Here is a 22373-nt window from a genome sequence, read left to right as displayed (position 1 = left end):
TAATTTTAATATTTATTAATATATATTATACAATACTTAAAAATTATTAAATTTACACTTTATTTATTATACACTAATTTCACTAATACATAAATTGTCACAATGTAGCTATTATTGCTATGAATCCAGCTTTAAATATTATATTATTAAAATAAATTAATATGATAATTATTATGATACAAGGTTCAAAACGAAACAGTGTAACCACTGCTTCTTTTGTTAAATATTAATATTTTTTTTTAATTAATAATTTGTATTTTATTATTTTGAATTGCTACAATCTTTTAATCTATTCTGTGGCATTGCAAAAACGTTATCATATATTTTACCGTGATGGCGGTTGGTACACCGGGCCGGGCTATCAGCAACATACACGTAAACAAGTTGAACGAATTGAGTATTGACGATGACAAAAATTTCACTGTTTGTAACTACTAACTTTCAGTAAATTCGAAGTATTTTAAATTATGGTGATCTATTTCGTACAAAATTAAGGTATTAAAAAGTAAGTTCATTTCACATCATAATTATTAAAACAAAATATGTATTTAAAAATGTTTTGGTGATTTAATGTTATTGTTCTTATGCTGTTTTCTCTATAATATTAACCCTATTAACTTATGGGTGTGTGCTTTGTATCATAAAATGTTAATGATGACAACTTTTAAATGATTAGACTTCAATTATAAAATACTCTAAAATAAATACATTAGAAAAAACTTTATTAAGTGTGTAATTTTCAATATGACCTGATGTAAATGTATCTTTGTGGAACTCAATAGTTATACAAAATACTCTGTGTTAAAATTATTGTCCAAACCTCATTCAGCGATTTGTAAATAATTAAATAACATGTTATGATCATATAGTTTATTGCTGTAAATTGAAAATAATAATTTAGCCATTTGAATCAATTATAATATTATTGATATATCTATATTTAATTATAATTAAATATATTGGTACTCTATAAATTTGAAATTTGCCATAAGTATTTATGTTATCAGTTGTTTTCTATATTGACATTATTTGCTTTAAAATTGGATACAATATTATAAAACAATTGAGTTAGTGCATTAAATTAATATTACATATACCATGTTAATATTTTATAAAATTCTTTTCATTCAATTTTTGTGTGAATAAAATATTTAAAAATACTTTATGTCTAATATCTAATTACCAGATTTCTAATAATACCTTATTTATACATTTTAAGCTAAATTAAATGTCTTAATAACATCTATATCATTAAAATCAATGAATACTAATGGTAGTATTGTTTGACCATTGTTTCAAAACTTAAAAGTGTATTGTTCTTTTAAATTACAGGTGAATTCTAATTATGTTAACAAAATTTGAAACCAAATCGGCCCGTATAAAAGGTCTTACATTTCATTCAAAACGGCCATGGATATTGGCTAGTCTTCATACAGGGGTAATCCAATTATGGGACTACCGTATGTGTACCTTATTGGACAAATTTGATGAACATGATGGACCTGTACGTGGTATAAGTTTTCACAGCCAGCAACCTATATTTGTATCTGGTGGTGATGACTATAAAATCAAAGTGTGGAATTATACACAGCGACGATGCATATTTACATTACTTGGTCACTTGGATTATATTCGTTCTACAATGTTCCATCATGAGTACCCTTGGATATTAAGTGCATCTGATGATCAGACTATAAGAATTTGGAACTGGCAAAGTCGTGCTTGTATTTGTGTTTTAACAGGTTAGTACAATGAATAATCAATTTATTTTCATTGATTCTTATAATCTTGTTATTATACTTATTAAACTACTATGTTATTAAAAAGTATATTTTTTAAAACTACATAGATATGTTAAATATTGATTTATAATGAAAAGTACTAAGTAGTATTCATTTATATCTAGGAAGATGTCAGGACTCTGTGCATTATTTTTTTTCTCTCAAATCCACACACATTATAAAAAAAAATACATTCATAAAATAATTTTAGACCAAAATCCCTAAAATTTATTGAGTATAATATTTATATGGTTATCAATTTATCATATTATTTTATCTAAATATTGACTCAACAAATGTATTAATACTTTTTAATTTAAATTACTAATAAAATATTAAAATATAAAATCAATATAATATTATATTAAACCCTTAAAATTATTTTAGTAATTGATGATTTAAATCTAAAACTATTTAAAACCATAAAAAAAACCTAACCTAATGTGTTTTGTCTATTTTACATATGAACCAAAAAAAAAAAAAATATTATTTTATACTTAATATTATAGTCTGACATACCTTACTAAATATATATATATACATAAAATGCTATGTATGTATTATACGCATTATACATTGTATTTTATTATATTAATATTTTTTTAGGTCATAACCATTATGTTATGTGTGCTCAGTTCCATCCATCTGAAGATTTAGTGGTCTCTGCGTCTTTAGATCAGACGGTTCGTGTTTGGGATATTTCTGGACTACGCAAGAAAAATGTAGCTCCTGGCCCTGGGGGACTGGATGATCATTTAAAGAATCCAAATGCTACAGATCTATTTGGTCAAGCTGATGCTGTGGTTAAACATGTACTTGAAGGTCATGACCGTGGTGTTAATTGGTGTTCATTCCATCCAACTTTGCCACTTATTGTGTCTGGTGCTGATGACCGTCAAATTAAATTATGGAGAATGAATGATTCTAAAGCATGGGAAGTAGATACCTGTCGTGGACATTATAACAATGTTTCTTGTGTTGTTTTCCATCCAAAACAAGAGCTTATTTTGTCAAATTCCGAGGATAAAAGTATTCGTGTTTGGGATATGACAAAAAGAACATGTCTTAATACATTTAGGCGAGAACATGAACGATTTTGGGTACTTGCTGCACATCCGACTTCCAATCTATTTGCTGCAGGACATGATTCAGGTATGATAATATTCAAATTGGAACGTGAAAGACCTGCATTTACACAATTCGGTAATTTCTTATTCTACGTAAAAGAGAGATTCTTACATCGTCTTGATTTTACCACTCACAAAGTGACCACTGTCATGCAATTAAGAGGTGGCGGACGTACACCTATTTACAGTATTAGTTACAATCCAGCTATAAATGCAATGCTTGTATGTACAAGAAATTCATCTAATCTTGAAAATAGCACTTATGATTTATATCAAATGCCTAAGGAATCAGCAGACAATAGTGTTTCAGAAGTACCTGATAGTAAGAGGTCTAGTGGTCTAATGGCTGTGTGGATAGCCAGAAATCGGTTTGCTGTCCTAGATAAAACACACATGTTGGCTGTAAAAAATTTAAAAAATGAATTAACAAAAAAAAACATAGGACCCAATAATATAGATGAGATTTTTTATGCTGGTACTGGTTTATTATTACTACGCGATCCTGAAAATTTAACTTTATTTGACGTTACACAAAAGAGAGTATTGGCTCAAGCTAAGATAGCCAAATGTCGATATGTGATATGGGCAAATGATGGGTCATTACTGGCCGTTTTGTGTAAACATAATATTTATATTTGTAATAGGAAATTGGAAATTTTGTGTACAATACATGAAAATTCCAGAATAAAATCAGGTGCATGGGACGATTGTGGTGCATTTATATATACTACTAGTAATCATATTAAATATGCTTTGCCAGATGGTGGTGACTATGGAATTATACGTACATTAGATTTACCTATTTACATTACAAAAGTCAGTGGCAATCAAGTGTTTTGTTTGGACAGGGAATGTCGGCCAAGAGTTTTAAATATTGATACAACAGAATACAAATTTAAATTAGCACTCATCAAACGCAAGTATGAGGAAGTGTTGCATATAGTTAGAAATGATCGGTTAATTGGACAATCTATAATAGCGTACTTGCAGCAGAAAGGGTATCCAGAAGTGGCATTACATTTTGTCAAAGACAACAAGACACGGTTTTCATTAGCACTAGAATGTGGTAATATAGACATTGCTTTGGAGGCGGCTAGGACTTTGGACGACAAGGTGTGTTGGGAACAATTGGGCCAGTCCGCGTTGTTGCAGGGCAACCATCAGGTAGTGGAGATGTGCTACCAGAGGACAAAGAACTTTGACAAGCTGTCATTTTTGTATTTGATCACCGGTAATCTAGACAAACTGAGGAAAATGATGAAAATCGCAGAAATACGCAAGGATGTGTCTGGTCACTACCAGGGCGCACTATTGCTGGGCGATTGTCACGAAAGGATCAAGATACTGAACGAACTGGGTCACAAGTCGCTCGCCTATCTGACGGCCGCCACTCACGGTTTGGACGCCGAAGCCGAGACCATCAAAGAAGGCTACGAGGGTAACCTACCGACGGTGACTGCCGGCGCCAAGCTGCTCAGACCTCCCGCCCCAGTTAGTCAGGCCGAGTCAAACTGGCCGCTGTTGACCGTGTCCAAAGGTTTCTTTGAGGGCGCCATACTGTCGGCGGGCAAGGCGTCAGGGCTAATCGACACTGCGATCGGTGAGGACGTGGGTGTTGAGGAAGAAGGTTGGGGAGCCGAAGCAGACCTAGGATTGGAAGGACGCATATCCCCTACGCACTCTGAAGCCGAAGAAGAAGCGGCGTCGGCGGCCGCAGCGGACGGTGGTGGCGAGGACGGCTGGGACGTGGGCGACGAAGAAGTGGAACTTCCTCCGGAAGTGCTGGTGTCTCGACAACAAGACTCCGACTATTTTGTAGCGCCACAGCCGGCTGCTTGCCCGTCGCTCGCGTGGTCGGCCAACAGCCAGCTGGTCATCGACCACATCAAGTCGGGCGATTTCGAGAATGCATTCAGGCTACTCAACGAACAGATCGGCGTCACCAACTTCGAGCCCCTCAAAAACTTATTCATGGATTCGTATCTCAAGTCTTACACGTCGTACACGCCGCTGCCCACACACCCGTCGCTGTTCGTGTATCCCAACCGCAACTGGAAAGACGGCGACGGAAAAAGTCAAAACAACAAGCCTGTGTTAGACGTGAAACTAGAACAGCTGCTCGGCGAACTGCAGGCGTGTTATCAGCTAACGACGGCCGGCAAGTTCCCGGAAACGGTAGCCAAGTTCCGGTCGATACTGATGGCCGTGCCGCTGCTGTGCGTGGACACCAAGCAGGAGGTGAACGAGGTCACGCAGCTGGTCCACATATGCAAGGAGTACCTGGTCGGACTGGTGATGGAGACGGCTCGCAAGGAGCATCCGAAGACCACGGCAGACGATCAGAAGCGCGTCGCCGAGATGGTCGCGTACTTCACGCACTGCGACCTGCAAATGTCGCATAAAATCCTCACACTCCGCACGGCAATCAACGTGTTCTACAAGATCGGCAACCTCAACACAGCCGCGTCGTTCGCCAAACGGCTGTTGGAGCTGGGTCCGCGCGCCGACGTGGCGCAGCAGGCGCGCAAAATGCTGCAGGCCTGCGACCTGAACCCAGTCAACAAGTTGCAGGTGGCCTACGACCAGCACAACCCGTTCTCGATATGCGCTTACTCTTTCGTACCCATCTATAAGGGCAAGGAGGAGGTGAAATGTCCGTTCTGTTCGGCGTCGTACCAACCTGTGCACAGGGGAAAGGTGTGCAACATATGTCAGATATCGTCCATCGGCCGAGAGTCCACGGGACTCAAGATTACCGCGGCGCACTACCGGTGAAAAACGTGAAATGTTTTCGTTTTGAAATTGCTAATTGTTCTACTTGTGTCTTATTTTTCTATTTTATTATTAAATTTAGGTATAGTTCTATGATGCATATTATTATGTTCGATATATATTTAATCCATACATGTATATATTATTACGTACGAAAAGTATTTTATTGAATAAAAAAATAAATAATACAAAAATAATGTGACAGTGAATATACATTTATCTTTAGAGTTAAGACTAGAAATAGATAAATAAATTCTTCGTTGAGACTGCTGACTATACGTGGCCAAACGCGTGATCCGAAAACAGTTTATACAAAGTGTACAGAAGTAGACTAGTGTGACAACTTGTTAGGTAGTATATAATAATAACAAATAATAAATAAATAATAAATAATAAATAATAATATTTGAGCGGTCGATTATCGGAATTGTCCGGCGGCGATAGCCATGATTTCCGGATTGATGGCACGCTGACTACTCAATGAATTGCTCATTGTCAACGGTTGTTTCGGGTGCAATTTGCAACTGCAGTTGGCCACCACCTTAATGATATGGTTGAACATGTTACCGTTCCGGCACTTAAGCTGGACCCGAATCATTTTCACGTCACCGTCGGTGCACTGCAAAGCTTCCACCTATTTTGTAACAAAAAAAATTGTGAACATATTAAATAATAAATTAGAACATTACGCTACATTTTCAAGCTTTAGCAATTTATGTTAAAAACATTTCATGAATTTTTCAATTTCGGATAATTCTCTTTAACATTTGTACATCAAACGCTTATGGGAATAAGTTACATCAGAATTTTGGTCATTTTTAAATTAATGAAAGAATAGCTTATGGGAATATTGTATTGCGTTACATTTTATAAGGTTTTGACCAAACATAAAAATTTTAATCAATATTTCAGAAAAATGATTCGAAAATTTCAAGCCCCCCCCCCCCCCCCCCCAAAGTACTAATAAAATCAAATTTATCACTAGGAAATAAAAACCAATTCAAAAATGAAGATTGTAGTGTTTTTACTGTTCCACACATAGTTACAGTAGTCGTAGTCGCAGCAAGCAGATTCCTAATAAAAATTGTAATAAACATAATTACGTGTTTCCTTTTTTCCACGTTTTGAAAAATAATTATTTACCTACGAAAGTATATATATATTTATGTATTATCGTCAATGATATAATTTAGGTAATAACGTAAAAATGTCTAGCCGATATCGTCACTAATATTTTACGTCAAAAAATAAAAATCTAGACATATTCTTTTTACGTCTATTATCACCACCAAACGAAAAGCATGTTTAACTCCAAAAATATAATACATACTAAATTGACTGTAACACAGTATCTATCCTCCTTACTATATCTACTCTTTCTTAACTGTTTAACACATTAAAAAAAAATTGTATTCAAATGGAAAGTTTTGTTTTTAGCTCAAGTTAACAATGCTCAATTTAGTACGGTCAAAGTACAACCCTGCATGGCAAAAATAGTATTTTTAATAAATTGCCTACAAACACTGGGCAAAGACGCAAAGTATACGTTGACCGGGCAATGTAAAACATTAATCTACTTTGTCCGTAACATACGTATACACTATAGTACTAAACATATTATAACAAATAAATTTCCGTTATCGTGATTTATACTGTATTCCTGTCAAATAGCTAATGTATCCGATAAACGACATATCACAGAGCCCGAAAATGTTATTAATGTTATTATATTAATATAGATAGGTACAGATTAAATATTTAGATAAATCGATTTTACAACGCACTGCGCAGGCTTATTGGTCGATTCTAATTCAATAAGCAAATCTAAAGAACATTTTTATCAATCATGGTTAAAGAAGGCTGAAATTATCGTCGCTACTAATTACCTAAGAAACATTACCAAATGTATCATTTACCTAAAATAATAGGCATTAACATCATTTTTTAACAATGTAATATTGTATATACAGTCTAATTTAATCGGAAATTTAGTTATTGGCATTGACATAAAAATTCCTTTGACGATAACACATTTATACGTATAAAATATCTGCGTCTATTGCTTACGCCAATGTTTACCTGTTGGTTGTCATGTATAGAAGATCGATGTCTCTGACTCAGTGAGCTGGCTGAAACAAGACAGCGATGGGCACACACAGCTTCTACCACGGGTTTGGTGGATACGCATTGTCCGTCGGTAATATACTTGGATGACCGCAAGTTGCAGTTCATGTCTGAAAAATTGTACCGGTGTTATTAGAAAAATCAATTTCATAATGATTACTATTTATTGATCTAATAATATGTTTATAGTAATATGAAACGATCGGACGCCCCGAATTTTGTCTAGTCGTTAACGCTATAAGAACCGACATTAATGCTGGAAAATAAATCGCATTTTATTGTAATCTAAATCAATCTTCTATGCATCGTAATCAATTATTGTAGATAAGCGAGTTAAGGTAAAATTATTAAATATTTCCAATATGCATGTTTACTATGGAGTACCATTGCGTTTTTAAACGTCTACATAACAATACAATATTTAAGTATAGGCCATAGGGTATATATAATTAAGTGATCCGTTTTCTTATTTCGCATTAATTTCATATAGGTAATATTATAAACATTTTACAGTGAAAAAAATTTAAATACCGATCATCGTTTCGCAACTCGTTGTATTAGATTTTTGAATTTTTTAGAAATATATTTTAAGGTTCCCCGAATGATTCACGCACAGTTGGAATATAACTAAATCAAATTTAGAAATCATTTTTTCATAACCTGCAGTGAACTATAAAACATATATTATGATACCGCGATACTAGGTACTGTTGTCTATTCGTTTTGTTGATAAGTTCAATTTGAATTATTAACAGTCTAACTTGTAAACTAACAATTTGTATAGGTCTTAACCAAAATATATAAATATTGTAGTCGTGACTATTGTTCAAAATTGTAATAAATTTAAACTTGGTCGACAGAACGTACAAATCGCAGTATCGTTAATGATAACGTAGATTTTGTAAATACATTATTATTATTAATAGTATAAAATTCGTAAAAGCATATTGCAACTATATACTCAAACACTCAAAAGTTTTTAAAGAAATGCTGTCCCAAATAAATGAAAATAATACGGTGTGCTTAATTATAACTAAAGAGCGTTCTTATCTATGTTTTAACTTTTAAATATTAATATAACTCTTATTAAGGTGGATCAATGTACAGAAAAAAGGTCCATTTTAATATTCCAAAAACTTACATTTTTAATATAGAGTAAAAAAAATGAGAACTATTATGAGCTATATGATATCTAGTTTATATTTTTCTTCAACATTCCATTAGTAAAGGATTAAATGATAAATATACATGTATTAAGTATTTATATGGCCAATACTTGATAATGTATTAGAATGTTATGACTTTATGAGTTTATAACTTAAGTAAAACATTATGAACCATTAATTAATTTTTATTTTATCATGAATTTATATCAGTTTGTATTTGTGTATGATTTTTGAACTGTTATCGTTATTATATTCTTAACTAAAGATCTATTAATCTTAACTCTTGAACATCAGATATATTTTGTATTTAATAACAAAACGTTTACGATGTACGCACGTATTATGTATAGATACTAAAATACGAATTCTTATCAGAGTATATAAAATAATTTTCTATGAAGTGTAGGTTGGATAAAAATAAACTAATTTGAGGAAGTTATAAATGTTAATTGGTATAAAAAAGCTGTAGCAATTCGATTGAATAAGTAAGACATTATACAAATTCTCAGACTGTGAATCAGCAAACATCAGACAATGATGGTTATTAACTATAGGTACCTATAACTATACTGTTAATGCATAACAGTGAAAAAATATAAGTAAATTTATATATAATGAGTTTTTTTCACCGCGTTTGACGATAACGAGCATTTAAAAAATAACTGTCAAGTACGTATATACATTCGTACAAAATTTAATAATACCATTTAGTTCAAAACTTAAGCTTATAGCTATTATAAGCTTTTACTTTGATTCAAATATATTTTTCCTATAACCAACCTTTCATACAGAGTTGCCCAATATTTTTTCTAAATAATTTTTTTAATAAACACGTGTTTGAATAAAAAAAAAACCATTGTTTTTATTCGATTAATTTTATTTAAAAAATATTTGAATAATTATTTTAAAAATTAATTCAAATAACTATAAAAAAAATTTTCAAATAAAATTGTACTTGGTTGATTTTTAAATTAAAATTAATCAATTATGCCCTACTCTGCATGCAGAATTCTACATAGATGCAAACATTTCCGTTTTATTTATCCACTAAATTGAGTTGTTTCACCTTCCTTGAAAAAAATATAAACCTTACTCTCTTTTAATCTTATTTAATACAGTCTACAGATATCTGAATTTAAAATAATAAATTATCAGGTTTATTGGGCTTAATTTAATAATTATTTTCTAAGTGTACCTATATTTATTGATAATTTTATAAAACTATAAAATGTAGTAAGTATATTTACCATTTGGTATGTAGTATTAAGAATACATTATAAATGTATTAAAATTATCCATAAAAAAAAATAATAAAAATAATATTTTAATGTATAATTAAAACATTGTCAGCCAATAACCCAGATGCTAAATCTTTTCTTAACAAAATAAGTACTTATTAGGTAATAACGTGCTCTCGTGTCTTGATTAAAATTTTTAATAAATAGATTAATATCAAAAAGTATTTAAAATAGTAACAATTTAAAATTTAAATATGCATTATTGATCCCATAATATTATTTTAACTTTAAATATTTCAAGTTTAATGGGCAAAACTATTAATTATAATACAAATAATATTATTATTGGTTAAGTGTATCACATACACTCAGGGGCGCAATTTCAATGAAAAAATAGGGGATGCTTATGCTCCTCTGTCTATTTTTATTATGTTGTTTTAAAGTTATGGATACACGTTACTATTAAAATCTAAATGAACATGAAAAAATTTGGGGGTGCTAAGCACACCCAATAGCCCCACTAAATTGTGCCTATGCATACACATTTTAGGATAATTTATAGAATTTGTTTTTTTTTTTTATAATTATTCACTATTCAATATAAAGGAATTTACTATAATATACTATAATATTACTAGAATATACTATAAGATACTGGTTATATAATAAAGTGTATTTATAAAAATTAACTTATAAAAAATAAAAATATCACGAGTTGAAAGATATTTTTCACGTTTATTAAGAGATTAAGTACCTAAAAAATTAAGGTCTATATGGATAGCTAATTATTTAGACAGCAGATAAATATATTTTTATTTTGTAGATTATAACATATACTATATTATTATTAAAGATAAATGTAGTAAAAAAAAAGTTGAAATAAATATATAACTGTACCTATACATAAAATGATAAATAAACATGTGCAAACGAGTTGAGTACAAGGTCAATGAAATTGTAATTGATCGTCCATGACGTATGAAAAATGACACTAGGATCTGATACGATGAGCAGATATTGTTGCAGGTTAGGTTATTAAACTCTTGGTAAGATTGAGTTTTTATTGTACGTACGTATATCAGATGTTTAAAAACTAGGTGAACCAGTTTCTATAGTTTCTACGGTAGAAAAGTATTAAGACTGCGATATTATTGTCGACAACAATATGTCTAGAAATCAGATTTAATTTTAAGATATAAGAAAATCATAAAACTATTTAAAGATTTTCATCGGTATCATGTTATTTACTAGCCTGGTATAGAAATTCCAGGAACGACAGTTTACATATTAGCATAATTTCAGGGGTGCAAGCCGCAAATTGTTTAGACCGTATCAATTTATAATTGTCTTCATCGTTTCGCTCATAACCAGCGACACATACAAACTAACCTCCACTGGTCACTTAAATTAGTTAATGTGTATTGCCTATAAATGTCTGTCCCTAATTTATTTTAAATTAATTTAAGTGTCTGACATTTTAACAATATCGTTAAAAATAATAAATACTGTAGTACTACTGATCGTTCTGTTTATTCCATTTTGTCAAAAAGATATGAATATAAGTACTCACTAGGACAAAATATATTATGATACAATAAACGAATTGCCATGCTTTCGAGCCAATAATTGAACATTTATAAATGAACGAAATATGTGTTTAGACACGTGTACAAATTACATTATTTTACCGAAATGAGTATGATTTTACAAATTAGGTACTTATGCGCATGAATTTCGGAATTTAAGCTTTTACCACATATTTTAACTGCATTTAATCATATAGAAAAACAGTCCAATATTTAATTACATTTTTATGAGGATTAAATTAAACGTCCCACTAAAATTTCAAATATTATTCATAATTTTTCCGGTGTACGAAAAGACTTTCATCTAATTCAACAATTAAATTAGGATCACCTATGTCCTAATTGATTGTTGTTGTTATCCATGCGTTAACACATAAACTTTTCGTAAACTACCGCAATTTTTTCCAATATCTAATTCACGTATGCAATATGCCATTGAAGTAAGTTCACAAGTACATGAATACATATATAGAAGAAATCACTATATATGAGCATTGCTTAGAATGAGATACTTCATACAACGAGGAAAACTTTAGGTTCCGGCACGATCCCATATAATTATGTATTAAAATATTCGTTTACAACGAGTATGGTTATTACGGGATATCGGCTATGATGAATAAAATACATTGAATTATAAAATAAATATTTGGTCATAACGAGCTAATCGTTATCTTTTTCCTATTGTGCACTAATTATTCCATTATTTAAGTTGATCGGCCTGCTCGTTATACTGCATTTCTGTATTTTATCTTTATTGTGTACACATTGATTTACAATACATATGATACAAGGCGTATGTTATTTTTAAGTTTATAAAATGTACAATAGTGTTAGTAATATCATGTCACGTCTTCGTCAGTTTACGTTGTATGAAAAAATAGCGAAATCAGACGATAAGAAAATGGTGAGAAAAATAACGTGATTTCAAGAATATTATAAACAAGAATTCGGTATCTCTTCGTCAACAATATCAATAATATGGAAAAATCGGGATACATTGAAGAATATGTTTCAAACCATGCTACTTCAGGCAAAATGACTGCGTATTGCACAGCATAAATAACTTGAAGAAGCTATATGCTATTATGATTCAAACAAAACATTAACGAGTATTGAGTTTGCCTATAACTGATCCTATTTAATATTATTCAAATAAAAACTGACCAGTTGGCTGAAAAAATAAAGATAGAAATATTTAAATGCACTGTATCTTGAATTCAGCACTTCTGACAACGACACAATATCTTAACCTAACTTTAGCAATGAACGCTCGTTCTAACGTGTTCGAAAATAACGAGCAACCGGTTACAACGAAAAAAAACTAGCTATCCCTTGAAACTCGTTATAACCGATTTCTACAGAATATAAAATATATAATACTATTTATCGGTAATTTCGAACCGATTTAGACAATTATTAACTCTAACACCTTTCTCTTTACAACAATCCCTTCATTGACATCGTCATCTTTATCCTTTTAACATGTATTTGTCATTACTATAGTAAATAGTAATTCGAGACTGGAGAAATTAAATTTCGGGATTTATATCGGGAATTTGTGTTAATAAATCTTTTAAATTCATTTAAATAATTATATATGAAATAACGAAAAAAACAACATGCTGTGATATTTTAACTTTTAGTACAGTAGAACTTCGATTAACCGTCACTCTCTGTTATCCGTCATCGGTCATCGCCGAAAAAATAAAATAATTAGGCGATTAGACGATTGTGATAAACTCGTCGTGGTGCCCAACACAGTAACTATAAAGTGTATAAAAATAGTTTTTAATATGTACATATCCAATATGAACGATAAACATGATAAACGAACTATAAATTTATGTGTGTATGTATTGTAATTTAATCAGTGACCGACGTACAGCCTACGTGTAAGTGTGTACCGTGTGTATTAGTGTTTTCGTAGTTTATGTGTCGTGTTTCAATTTATTTATATGTTATATTTTTTTTATATGTATTATTTTTAAAGTACACACACGTAAAAGTATAATAAATGTGTGTATATGTATGTACACGTTTTTTTTTTTGCAAAATTTCCGTTAACCGTCTATTCGATTAACCGTCATAGCCCCGGTCCCGACAGTGACGGTTAATCGAAGTTCTACTGTATATTCTTTCCATTGAATTATTAGATTATAAAATGCGTAACTTATATATTATTTAAAAATAGCCTAAAGATTTTTAATAAATATTACAGTAAAACCTGTCTTATGCGAACCCTTGATAAGACGGATTCCTGTTCTGAGCGGAAATTTTTTATGGTCCCGGCAGATTGTTATAGTTTAACATAGGATTAAACCCTTGATAAAACGGAACCTATTTTACGTGAAACGGAAAGTTATATTTTGGTCCCGTAAATCATATATACCTTTAACAAACGGAAAAACACATCATAAAATGATCAAAAATATTTTTGATGCCCACATTTATTTTGCTACTAAACAATTATTAAGGTCAGCGATTAATACGTATCGATAGATAACTAAATTTTATCTTGATTCTATAAATTAGCACTTCTTATTGTCACCGTAGTCGAAGTTTACCTGACGTTTCGTATCGTCTTACCTACTTGTTCTCACAATACCTACAATTTATTTAAGTTTAAATGAAAAAATTAAAGTAATCGAAGAAAGTGAAAAAGGAAATAGTGTTATTATAATTATTTACTAAAAATTAAAATTTATTGTAGCCTATGATATTTATTAATTTTTAATATTTTTATTTTTATTATTGACCGGAAAATGTTACAACTTTAATCGTGCAGTATATCGTAACTCTATAGTACGGAATTTTCCGTTTTATTCAGTTATAACTTATAAGAAAACCTGCCTAAAACGGAAATTTTTATTGGTCCCGTGCAATTCTGCACAAGACAGGTTTTACTGTATATCGTTAAATAAACTGATTATTTTGTATTTATTATAGATGGAAGAGAGATAAACCTGTGTAGCAGAGCTATAAGGTGTTCGCTTGTTTGGGCAGAGCTGTAATGATTGTGCTACAAAATATGCATGTAATATATTATGAAAAATATTCACTGAATTAAGTATTTATTCACGTGTTTAATAATTATTTAATGATAAATGATATGTTTTAACATATTTTTTTATGTAAATTTATTTAAATAACAAAATAAATCCAATTTTTTTTAGTTAAACCACCTACTTTACTACCATATGACTAAAATACCATACAAAAATGTTTTTTTTTTGGTGTGCCACTAAGATTAAGACTGGTTCGATATAAGTAGTTACTGTTAGCAGTAGTTTTGCCCGGGAGGAGGGGGTTAACGGTTTATGCCCCTCCCACAAAATGTCGTTCTTATATTTTATAAAACATACAATCATTTTAAGACATAAGTATATTTATTTATTTTAAAAACTGTATTAATTCAGTTTAAAATGTTCAATAAATTAAAAAATAGCACATTTTTATTTTAACTTATGTTTAATCGATTAATTAAAATTAAAAAGTTGGTACTTATGTCGAAGAAAATTTAAACTAAAATAAAATTTAGAGTCGAAAAATGATCTACAATCTGTTTTTTTTTTATTACTTACTTAGAATCTTGATATGGTATGGTTTCAAATTGTTTAAAAAGAATATTAAACTTTTCCTATTCAATAATGTCATTGAAGACTAACTAAAAACGATTTCCTACCTACCGTAAATTAATATAAATTCATGTTAGGTATCTGTCAAACTGTTTAATATTAATATAATGTTCGCATTGTTCGAATAACTAAATTACATCTCGTCATCTCCCCATGCAGTATCATTTTCATACATAATTTGGATAATGTATTAAACTATCATTATTGTAGGTACGTATACACATAAGCTTACTATACATTGAATGACTTAACTCACCTGTTTGTATATTAAAACTGTCCTGTGACGTGTAATCTACGTTTTGTTGGTTGACATACGAATCGATGATTTCATCCATGGAGGTTGGCGACTTCGGCTTGATCTCAGCTGGTTTTTTAGACTTAAGCATGTCTTGCAGGAGTGATTTTAATACATCCTTGGGGTCCAGGTCACCCATTACAAGCTCCGGGCCGTTGGATTGCGTTTTGGGGAAGTTTGGAAGCGAAAAACTGGAGGGGGAGGCTTTGAAGTATTCCTTAGATGGTGGTTCTGATATCGGTCCTGGCATGTGAACTAATCCAGATGATAAAGTCGGCGATCTCTCATCGAAATTTTCATATTTAACTGGACCTGGCCACTCAGTGGCCTGATAGAATTCGCGGATTTGCATCGGGCTGCTATCACTTTTAAACGGTTCTTCCCTCGGTTCAACGAATCCATATTTAAAAGTTTCTACTTTTTTTGGAGGACCATCATGTAGCGGCTCGTTTTCATAGTACGATGATGCAGAATGATGGTCCCGCATATACGACTTTTCGATGTCACGTTTTTTATTAATGACTGACAAGCGGTCGGATCTGTCCTGTTCCTCACTGTAACTATGGTTGGGTATGATGGATGATTGCACATCACTCGGTACATATTCTTTTACCTTGTATGAGTTGTACGTGAGTGGTTTCGTGTGCCCGTAATTTTTCAATTTCAGCACGGTTGTTCCGGCAGTTGCTCGGTTCGCAAATGGTTGGTTGTTTTTGCCTGCTGCGGCATCCGATACCCGTCTGTTCTCGACAATACTGTTCGTGTCAACTGCGACGCTGGGTGATTTGTAAGGCGTGAATATTGGAGGCACAATTGGACGAAACGAGTCTTCTTGTTGATGAAAGACCCCGCTATCCAAGACGTATTTGGGTACCAGCACGGTCGCGAACGGTTTCGATGATGTTACCGCAGTTGTGTTCACCTTGGCGCTAATCGCGAACGAGGTGAAATTTCGCTTGTTACTGGCGAACGAAGGTGACATTTGCGGGGTAGTAGTGGTGGTGAAGACAATCGATGACTGTGATGCCTGGTTTTGTGTCTTCAAAACCCGTCTGATTTTCGAGCCATTAACTTTTGTCTTGGTTATTGGTTCGTTTTCATTAATCGCTGGCACTCCTCGAAAATCCACCGACGAAGTTGTGTACTTGACTTCGACCTCGGATCTTGGTCCCGAATAAACTGGTGACTTCTGCGGTAAGTCTTTGGTGTCAGTTGATACGCTGTTTCTAGCAGTCACGATATACGTGGACGGTGCTGCGGTCCTAAAAATAGAACCTGTAGTCGGAACTGTTGGGCTAGGAATAGGAGTTGTGCTAATAGCAGCACCCTGCAGCGGTTTCTTCTTGCCCACAGTCGTCGTAGTGAAGAACATTTGCACCATATCCGATGACACTTCCGTAGCTTTTGACGTCTGCTTTTGTTCTGTGTGTAACTTAACCATTCCAAAGTCTTTGACATTCGACAAGTTGGCGTGAACTTGTATTGGATACACCGGATGAGTCTTATGTAACATAGCGTGATTCTGAGCCGTATCGTTTCCGAGAGACGACGTCCGGTGATTTTTATACTGCGCTTCGTCGATCTTTCTACTCTCCCCGGCACAGTTACCGACGGAAAAACAAGAAACCACAACAATCCACAATTTAATCATGCTGAAACACACAATATGTCGTATCCAGTTTTATTTATTATTTCGTTAAACCGTAAGCATAAATAATAATTAATTATTAAATTTAAATAATGATTCAAAAATCAAAATACTGTAAACAACAAATTTTACCCATCAATTTTCATATATTATATAAACATAATTATAAGTACCTATACTATTTAACTAATAATTACTGTTTTTAAAAATGTGTATTCAAATATTTGATATATTTTTTTAATTTTTAACATGAATTCAGTATAAAACTCATAAAATTTAATTTAGGTATAATATTGATACAATGATCACCTAATATTATGAAAATAAATCGTATACCAAGGCATGTGTATCTTATATGAAATAAAACAGTTAAAATAAACCATTGTATGGTTTTTTTTATTCCTATAGATGGGTACTATTACTTTTATATTATCGTATTATATGTACAATATATGTGCTAGTTCAAACCATCTCATGTTTAGATCACCGTCTAGGTTACAGTGTCACTGTCAATGTGTTTTTTATAAATTTCTTAATACTAGCTGCTTCCTTTATTATATTATTTACAACATGATATAAAAGTTAAAAAGCAAATAAAACCATTTGTCCATTAACTGCTGAAAACTACTTTCCTACTACACATACCTACGCAATCTTAAATGAATCCTGTTTAAAATTAATTGGCTTTGTAATTTTAGCTTTAGAGACTTTCATTTGATAAACATTTGATACTTAAAACTTTTTTATTTTCATTCCATTTTTTGATAAGTTGATACAACATAAATATATTCTAATATATATTCCATTTCATTTGCATATATCTGATTATCAATTAATTTAAACTTTTCTCTCGTATAATATTTTTATTACATTTTTCAATAAAAATATATTTTATAAAAAGCAAATTTCTTTAATAATAATTCTAGGTAGGTATTAAATTTAACAGTTTTAATCATTTCAGAAGTAATTTGAGATTATTAACATATATTTTTTTTTAATAACTTATAAAAATTAATTATTCTATATATAACAAGTCAAAAAATAATCTAAAGAAAAAAAATTATAGATCATATTCACATAGATTTAAAAAATACTTAAGCAACAAAATATTAAAAGGACCGCGAATAGAAAAGCAAAAAAATATTTATTAATATTATATGTACTTGTAAATTGTAATTGAAAAATGTGTATAATAATAACAATACTAATGTTTATCGCTACTTCAAACAGTTCTAACTTTGAATGATAATAAACTTATGAATGACGTAACTGAAAGCCCGCAGACCACGCGTTGCGGGGGAGGGACATGGTAAATTTTAGCACCTCTAGTTAATGTAAATTTAATTGCCGCGAAAAGGTTAGGTTTTTTTTTCAAATTAAAAATGGTAATTTATGTTTATAATAATCTATTACACGAAATATGTTCGTAATCGTTTAGTAAATGTTTAATAATATTTTTATCGTGAGGAAATACATATAATAATAATATTAAAGCTTAAACGTTTTATTACTCTTAAATAAAATCAGAACCAATCACAATTGCAGAAAAATGGTGCATAAATACAGTTTTCGAAAAAAAGGAATAGACAATCAAAAAAAAATTTGCCGACAAACTTTGTAGGTACTGACCAAAGATTAACTGATCCCGAAAACAATTTCAAAATCAATGTATTTAACACAAATGTAGATATTATAATTTTACAACTTTGTACACGTTTTATGGGTACCTATAAATAATATTATGAATAAGTTTTAATTTATTTTTCCCAAAAAATCAGTACTATATTCAGATACAGTATTGACCCATTTGGCTAAAATTTTAGTTGAACAGTATTATCTTTATCATTTTTACAACAAATACTTTCATTCAAAAGGGTTCTATTTAAAAATATAAAATATGATTCTAGCGTTAAAGAATTAGCTAAATTATTGATTGTTTAAAATAATTGTATGTTACCAAGTGTTCCGGAAGTAGCCACCGTTTTAAAATTAGTTCTTAATATACAAGTAACATCAGCTACAGCAAAATTCCGTTCTCTAAATTAAAACTAACTAAGAATAATTAATAAGTACTACTGTACAACAGAGTTTAATAGATTTAAGTGTATTGAGTATTGAAAACGAGAAAATGTGCAGTTTAGATATAAACGCATATTAATTGACAAGTTTGCTCAGAAAAATTAATTCAAATAAAATAATTCAATAAAATGTTTAAAAACATTTAGTAATAATTGTGTAATATTAAATAAATATTGCTATTTTTTATCATATCATAGCAAAACAGTAATTAAAAAAAGTTATTTACCAATATTAGATTAATGTTTTTAAACTAATATACCTAAAAAATATTTTAGGGGCCCAAATTTTATGTTACACCACTGCTTATATAATTCATAAATAATACACAAGAGTTCAGTTTTTTTTTTTTTTTGTGAATTTAATAGTGTGCGTACAATTACATACTATACAAGGTTCAAATGTCAAATTGCAATGTATTTGTATCTTTTTTTATTGCTGGGTGATACAATACGTTATCTGTTACTTAACTCTAAAAACACAAATATATCAAGTGCATACTATTTAAGTGAAGAATTTGTTTACGTCATTTATACCATATTTCATTGAGATTTTAGGAAATATTTTGGGATATTAATATTATTTCAATTTTTACCCATTTATAGAAATGGAAAAAATGTTTCTTAAATTCAAATAAGTACTTATATTAAAAAAAAAGGTATAAGTACCTATAACATTTAGTAATCAGTTTTAAAATAACACGAGTTTTAGATTTATTGGTTAACTACTTGCAGAATTTTGACAATTCAACACTGATTATTTTTTTTTGATTTTTTATTATTTTAAAAATTACTAAGAAATTTCTACTTTGGATCCTAACCTAATTTAAGTACAAGCTAGATCCAATTTTTTACTAGAGATATCTGTCAAAGTTAATGATTAGAACATTTTTTTACTCGAAAAAAGTATTTTCAAACATAATAAAATACAAACATTTTAAATCACATTATTGTAAAACCAAAATATTTATCACTTTCCTTAAAATTTAAAAATAAGGTGTGTAAAAATATTATAGTCATTTAAAAAATTTTAATTATAATTATTTTTTAAACTTCGCCCGTGAAAAAAATACAATAATGATCATTGTATTGAGAGTATGAGCAAAACTAAAAACATTAAATGATTTTTTCTTTTAGAATATGATTTTAGATAATTATTTAAAAATTTCTACATTATAGAGGCATAATTGCCATAGTTTATAATAATTACCTATATTATTTTGATGATGTAAACCCAAAACAATAAAATTTAAATAATTATTTTTTTGTTTCTTAAAAATCTAAAATAAACAATTTATTGAGATAGCTTACAGATTTACACATTAGATTTTCAAAAAAATATAATAATAGTAGGTAAAAAGTTATGGATGATAACAAACTCTGATCACCGGGGTATCTAAATGGATATTAAATATTAACTACTATGAGATAATATTTATATAACTTTAAACTATTCAACTTCACAAATATCAACAATGAATTATGTATTTGATGTGGTTTACGATTCAGTTTTGCACTATTTCTATGGTAGTTATTAAAAGTCTAAATCTAAATAAATATACATAACATTCTATTCATCAGTTCATCAGTACGCTTACCTATTCAACTTGTTTCAGAATAATAAATACGAAATATTTTTATATTTACCTCATTTTTGTGATATCACGATAAAATCAGCTTCTAATTTTGACTACTATAACGACTAAAATTCATTAAAAAATAAACTATTAATTTTGTTTATTCACAAACGAACATTGTAATTTTAAAACTTTAAAACACTTCGGTTCAGATTTAGGAACGTTAATATACTACGTCAGTGCTGATACTATTGAGTTGAATGTTTTGGACCAACAACAGTGACCAGTTTCCGAGCTTGATCTAATTCCATAAAACTGGTTGCTCCTCAAGAAGTGACTTCAAATAAACCTGTCCTGCAGGTTATATTTCCCTTATGCGTTTATCCCAAATGGAAGGTACAAAACGGATCTAATTTAGAAATTCATACGACATGCTATTTTGGCAACTTGTACTCACAATATGGCTAAAGATAGAAAACTCAAAGAGAAATTATATTCCATTAAAATCAAGTATAACTAGAGTAAACGTAAGTGTTAAGTTTTATTTTCAAATTAATGTACCATATAAAATCAAACTTATAAATTCTATTAATTGACGATATAGATACATAGTATCTACACAATAGTACAATACACCGACAATACACAAATCTGCAGCTATGAGTTATACATACATCGAGTATCGACAGTGAAGAATTAGGTATTTACTTCGACCATGATTTCCCCGATAAAAAAAAACTATTGATTGTGAGCAGTCTCCTGTGATTTTAACTTTAATAGGTTTAAGATTAAGTATACCACAATTATTAACTATGATATATGTTCTATAACTATAAATATACTAAAATAATAATAATACTTAAATATATTTTTGTCTAGATCGTGATATAGTTTGACTGGGACTTATTATTCTAAATGTAGGCTAATGTTGTTCGATTACCTCCACTAAATTGCGCGAATTCTAAAATCGAATCCATTCCAACAATAGTTCACCAATTACTCGAGTATCTTAAATTAATTAAAATTTTGAAAATGTTAACATATAATAAAAATGATAACATAAAAATTCCCTGAAAGTATATATGGTTATTAATTTTTAAATTATATCGAAAAATTATTTGAAAATAAATTGTTGTTATACAGATGAATATTCAATACCATAAAATTTGAACTTCAAATTTTCTTAAAAAATTATTTTGGCTTTTTAATAAAATTTATTTTTTATAAACGTTGAAAAACTTATAAAGAACCTTCTATTAAATTTTTAAATAAAAGGTCTAATAAAACGGAAGTTCTTGTGTGTTTTTCAATATTTCCACAAATGTTGTCAAAATTTTTAATTTAGG

The 22373-nt window shown here is 30.3% G+C and overlaps 2 protein-coding genes across 2 annotated transcripts; one reads left to right on the top strand and one right to left on the bottom strand.

Moving 5' to 3' along the window:
- The first annotated feature begins 393 nt into the window (after window positions 1-393).
- On the top strand, window positions 394-5810 carry LOC112598111 (coatomer subunit alpha). Its single transcript, XM_025344465.1, has 3 exons — window positions 394-505; window positions 1333-1742; window positions 2388-5810. Exons 2-3 carry the CDS (start codon window positions 1346-1348, stop codon window positions 5681-5683), a joined length of 3693 nt encoding a protein of 1230 aa, XP_025200250.1. The 5' UTR covers window positions 394-505; window positions 1333-1345; the 3' UTR covers window positions 5684-5810.
- Window positions 5811-5866: 56 nt separating this feature from the next.
- LOC112598169 lies at window positions 5867-21304 on the bottom strand. Its single transcript, XM_025344550.1, has 4 exons — window positions 21098-21304; window positions 15689-17379; window positions 7760-7914; window positions 5867-6314 (listed from the first exon to the last, which is right to left on the bottom strand). The coding sequence occupies exons 1-4, from the start codon at window positions 21100-21102 to the stop codon at window positions 6099-6101; spliced, it is 2067 nt and encodes a 688-aa protein (XP_025200335.1). The 5' UTR covers window positions 21103-21304; the 3' UTR covers window positions 5867-6098.
- Window positions 21305-22373: the final 1069 nt, after the last annotated feature.

This window comes from Melanaphis sacchari, unplaced genomic scaffold (genome assembly GCF_002803265.2).
Source record: "Melanaphis sacchari strain LSU unplaced genomic scaffold, SCAv2.0 Contig45_pilon_pilon, whole genome shotgun sequence".
NCBI classification, from domain to species: domain Eukaryota; kingdom Metazoa; phylum Arthropoda; class Insecta; order Hemiptera; family Aphididae; genus Melanaphis; species Melanaphis sacchari.
This window is presented reverse-complemented; position numbering and strand designations above follow the sequence as displayed.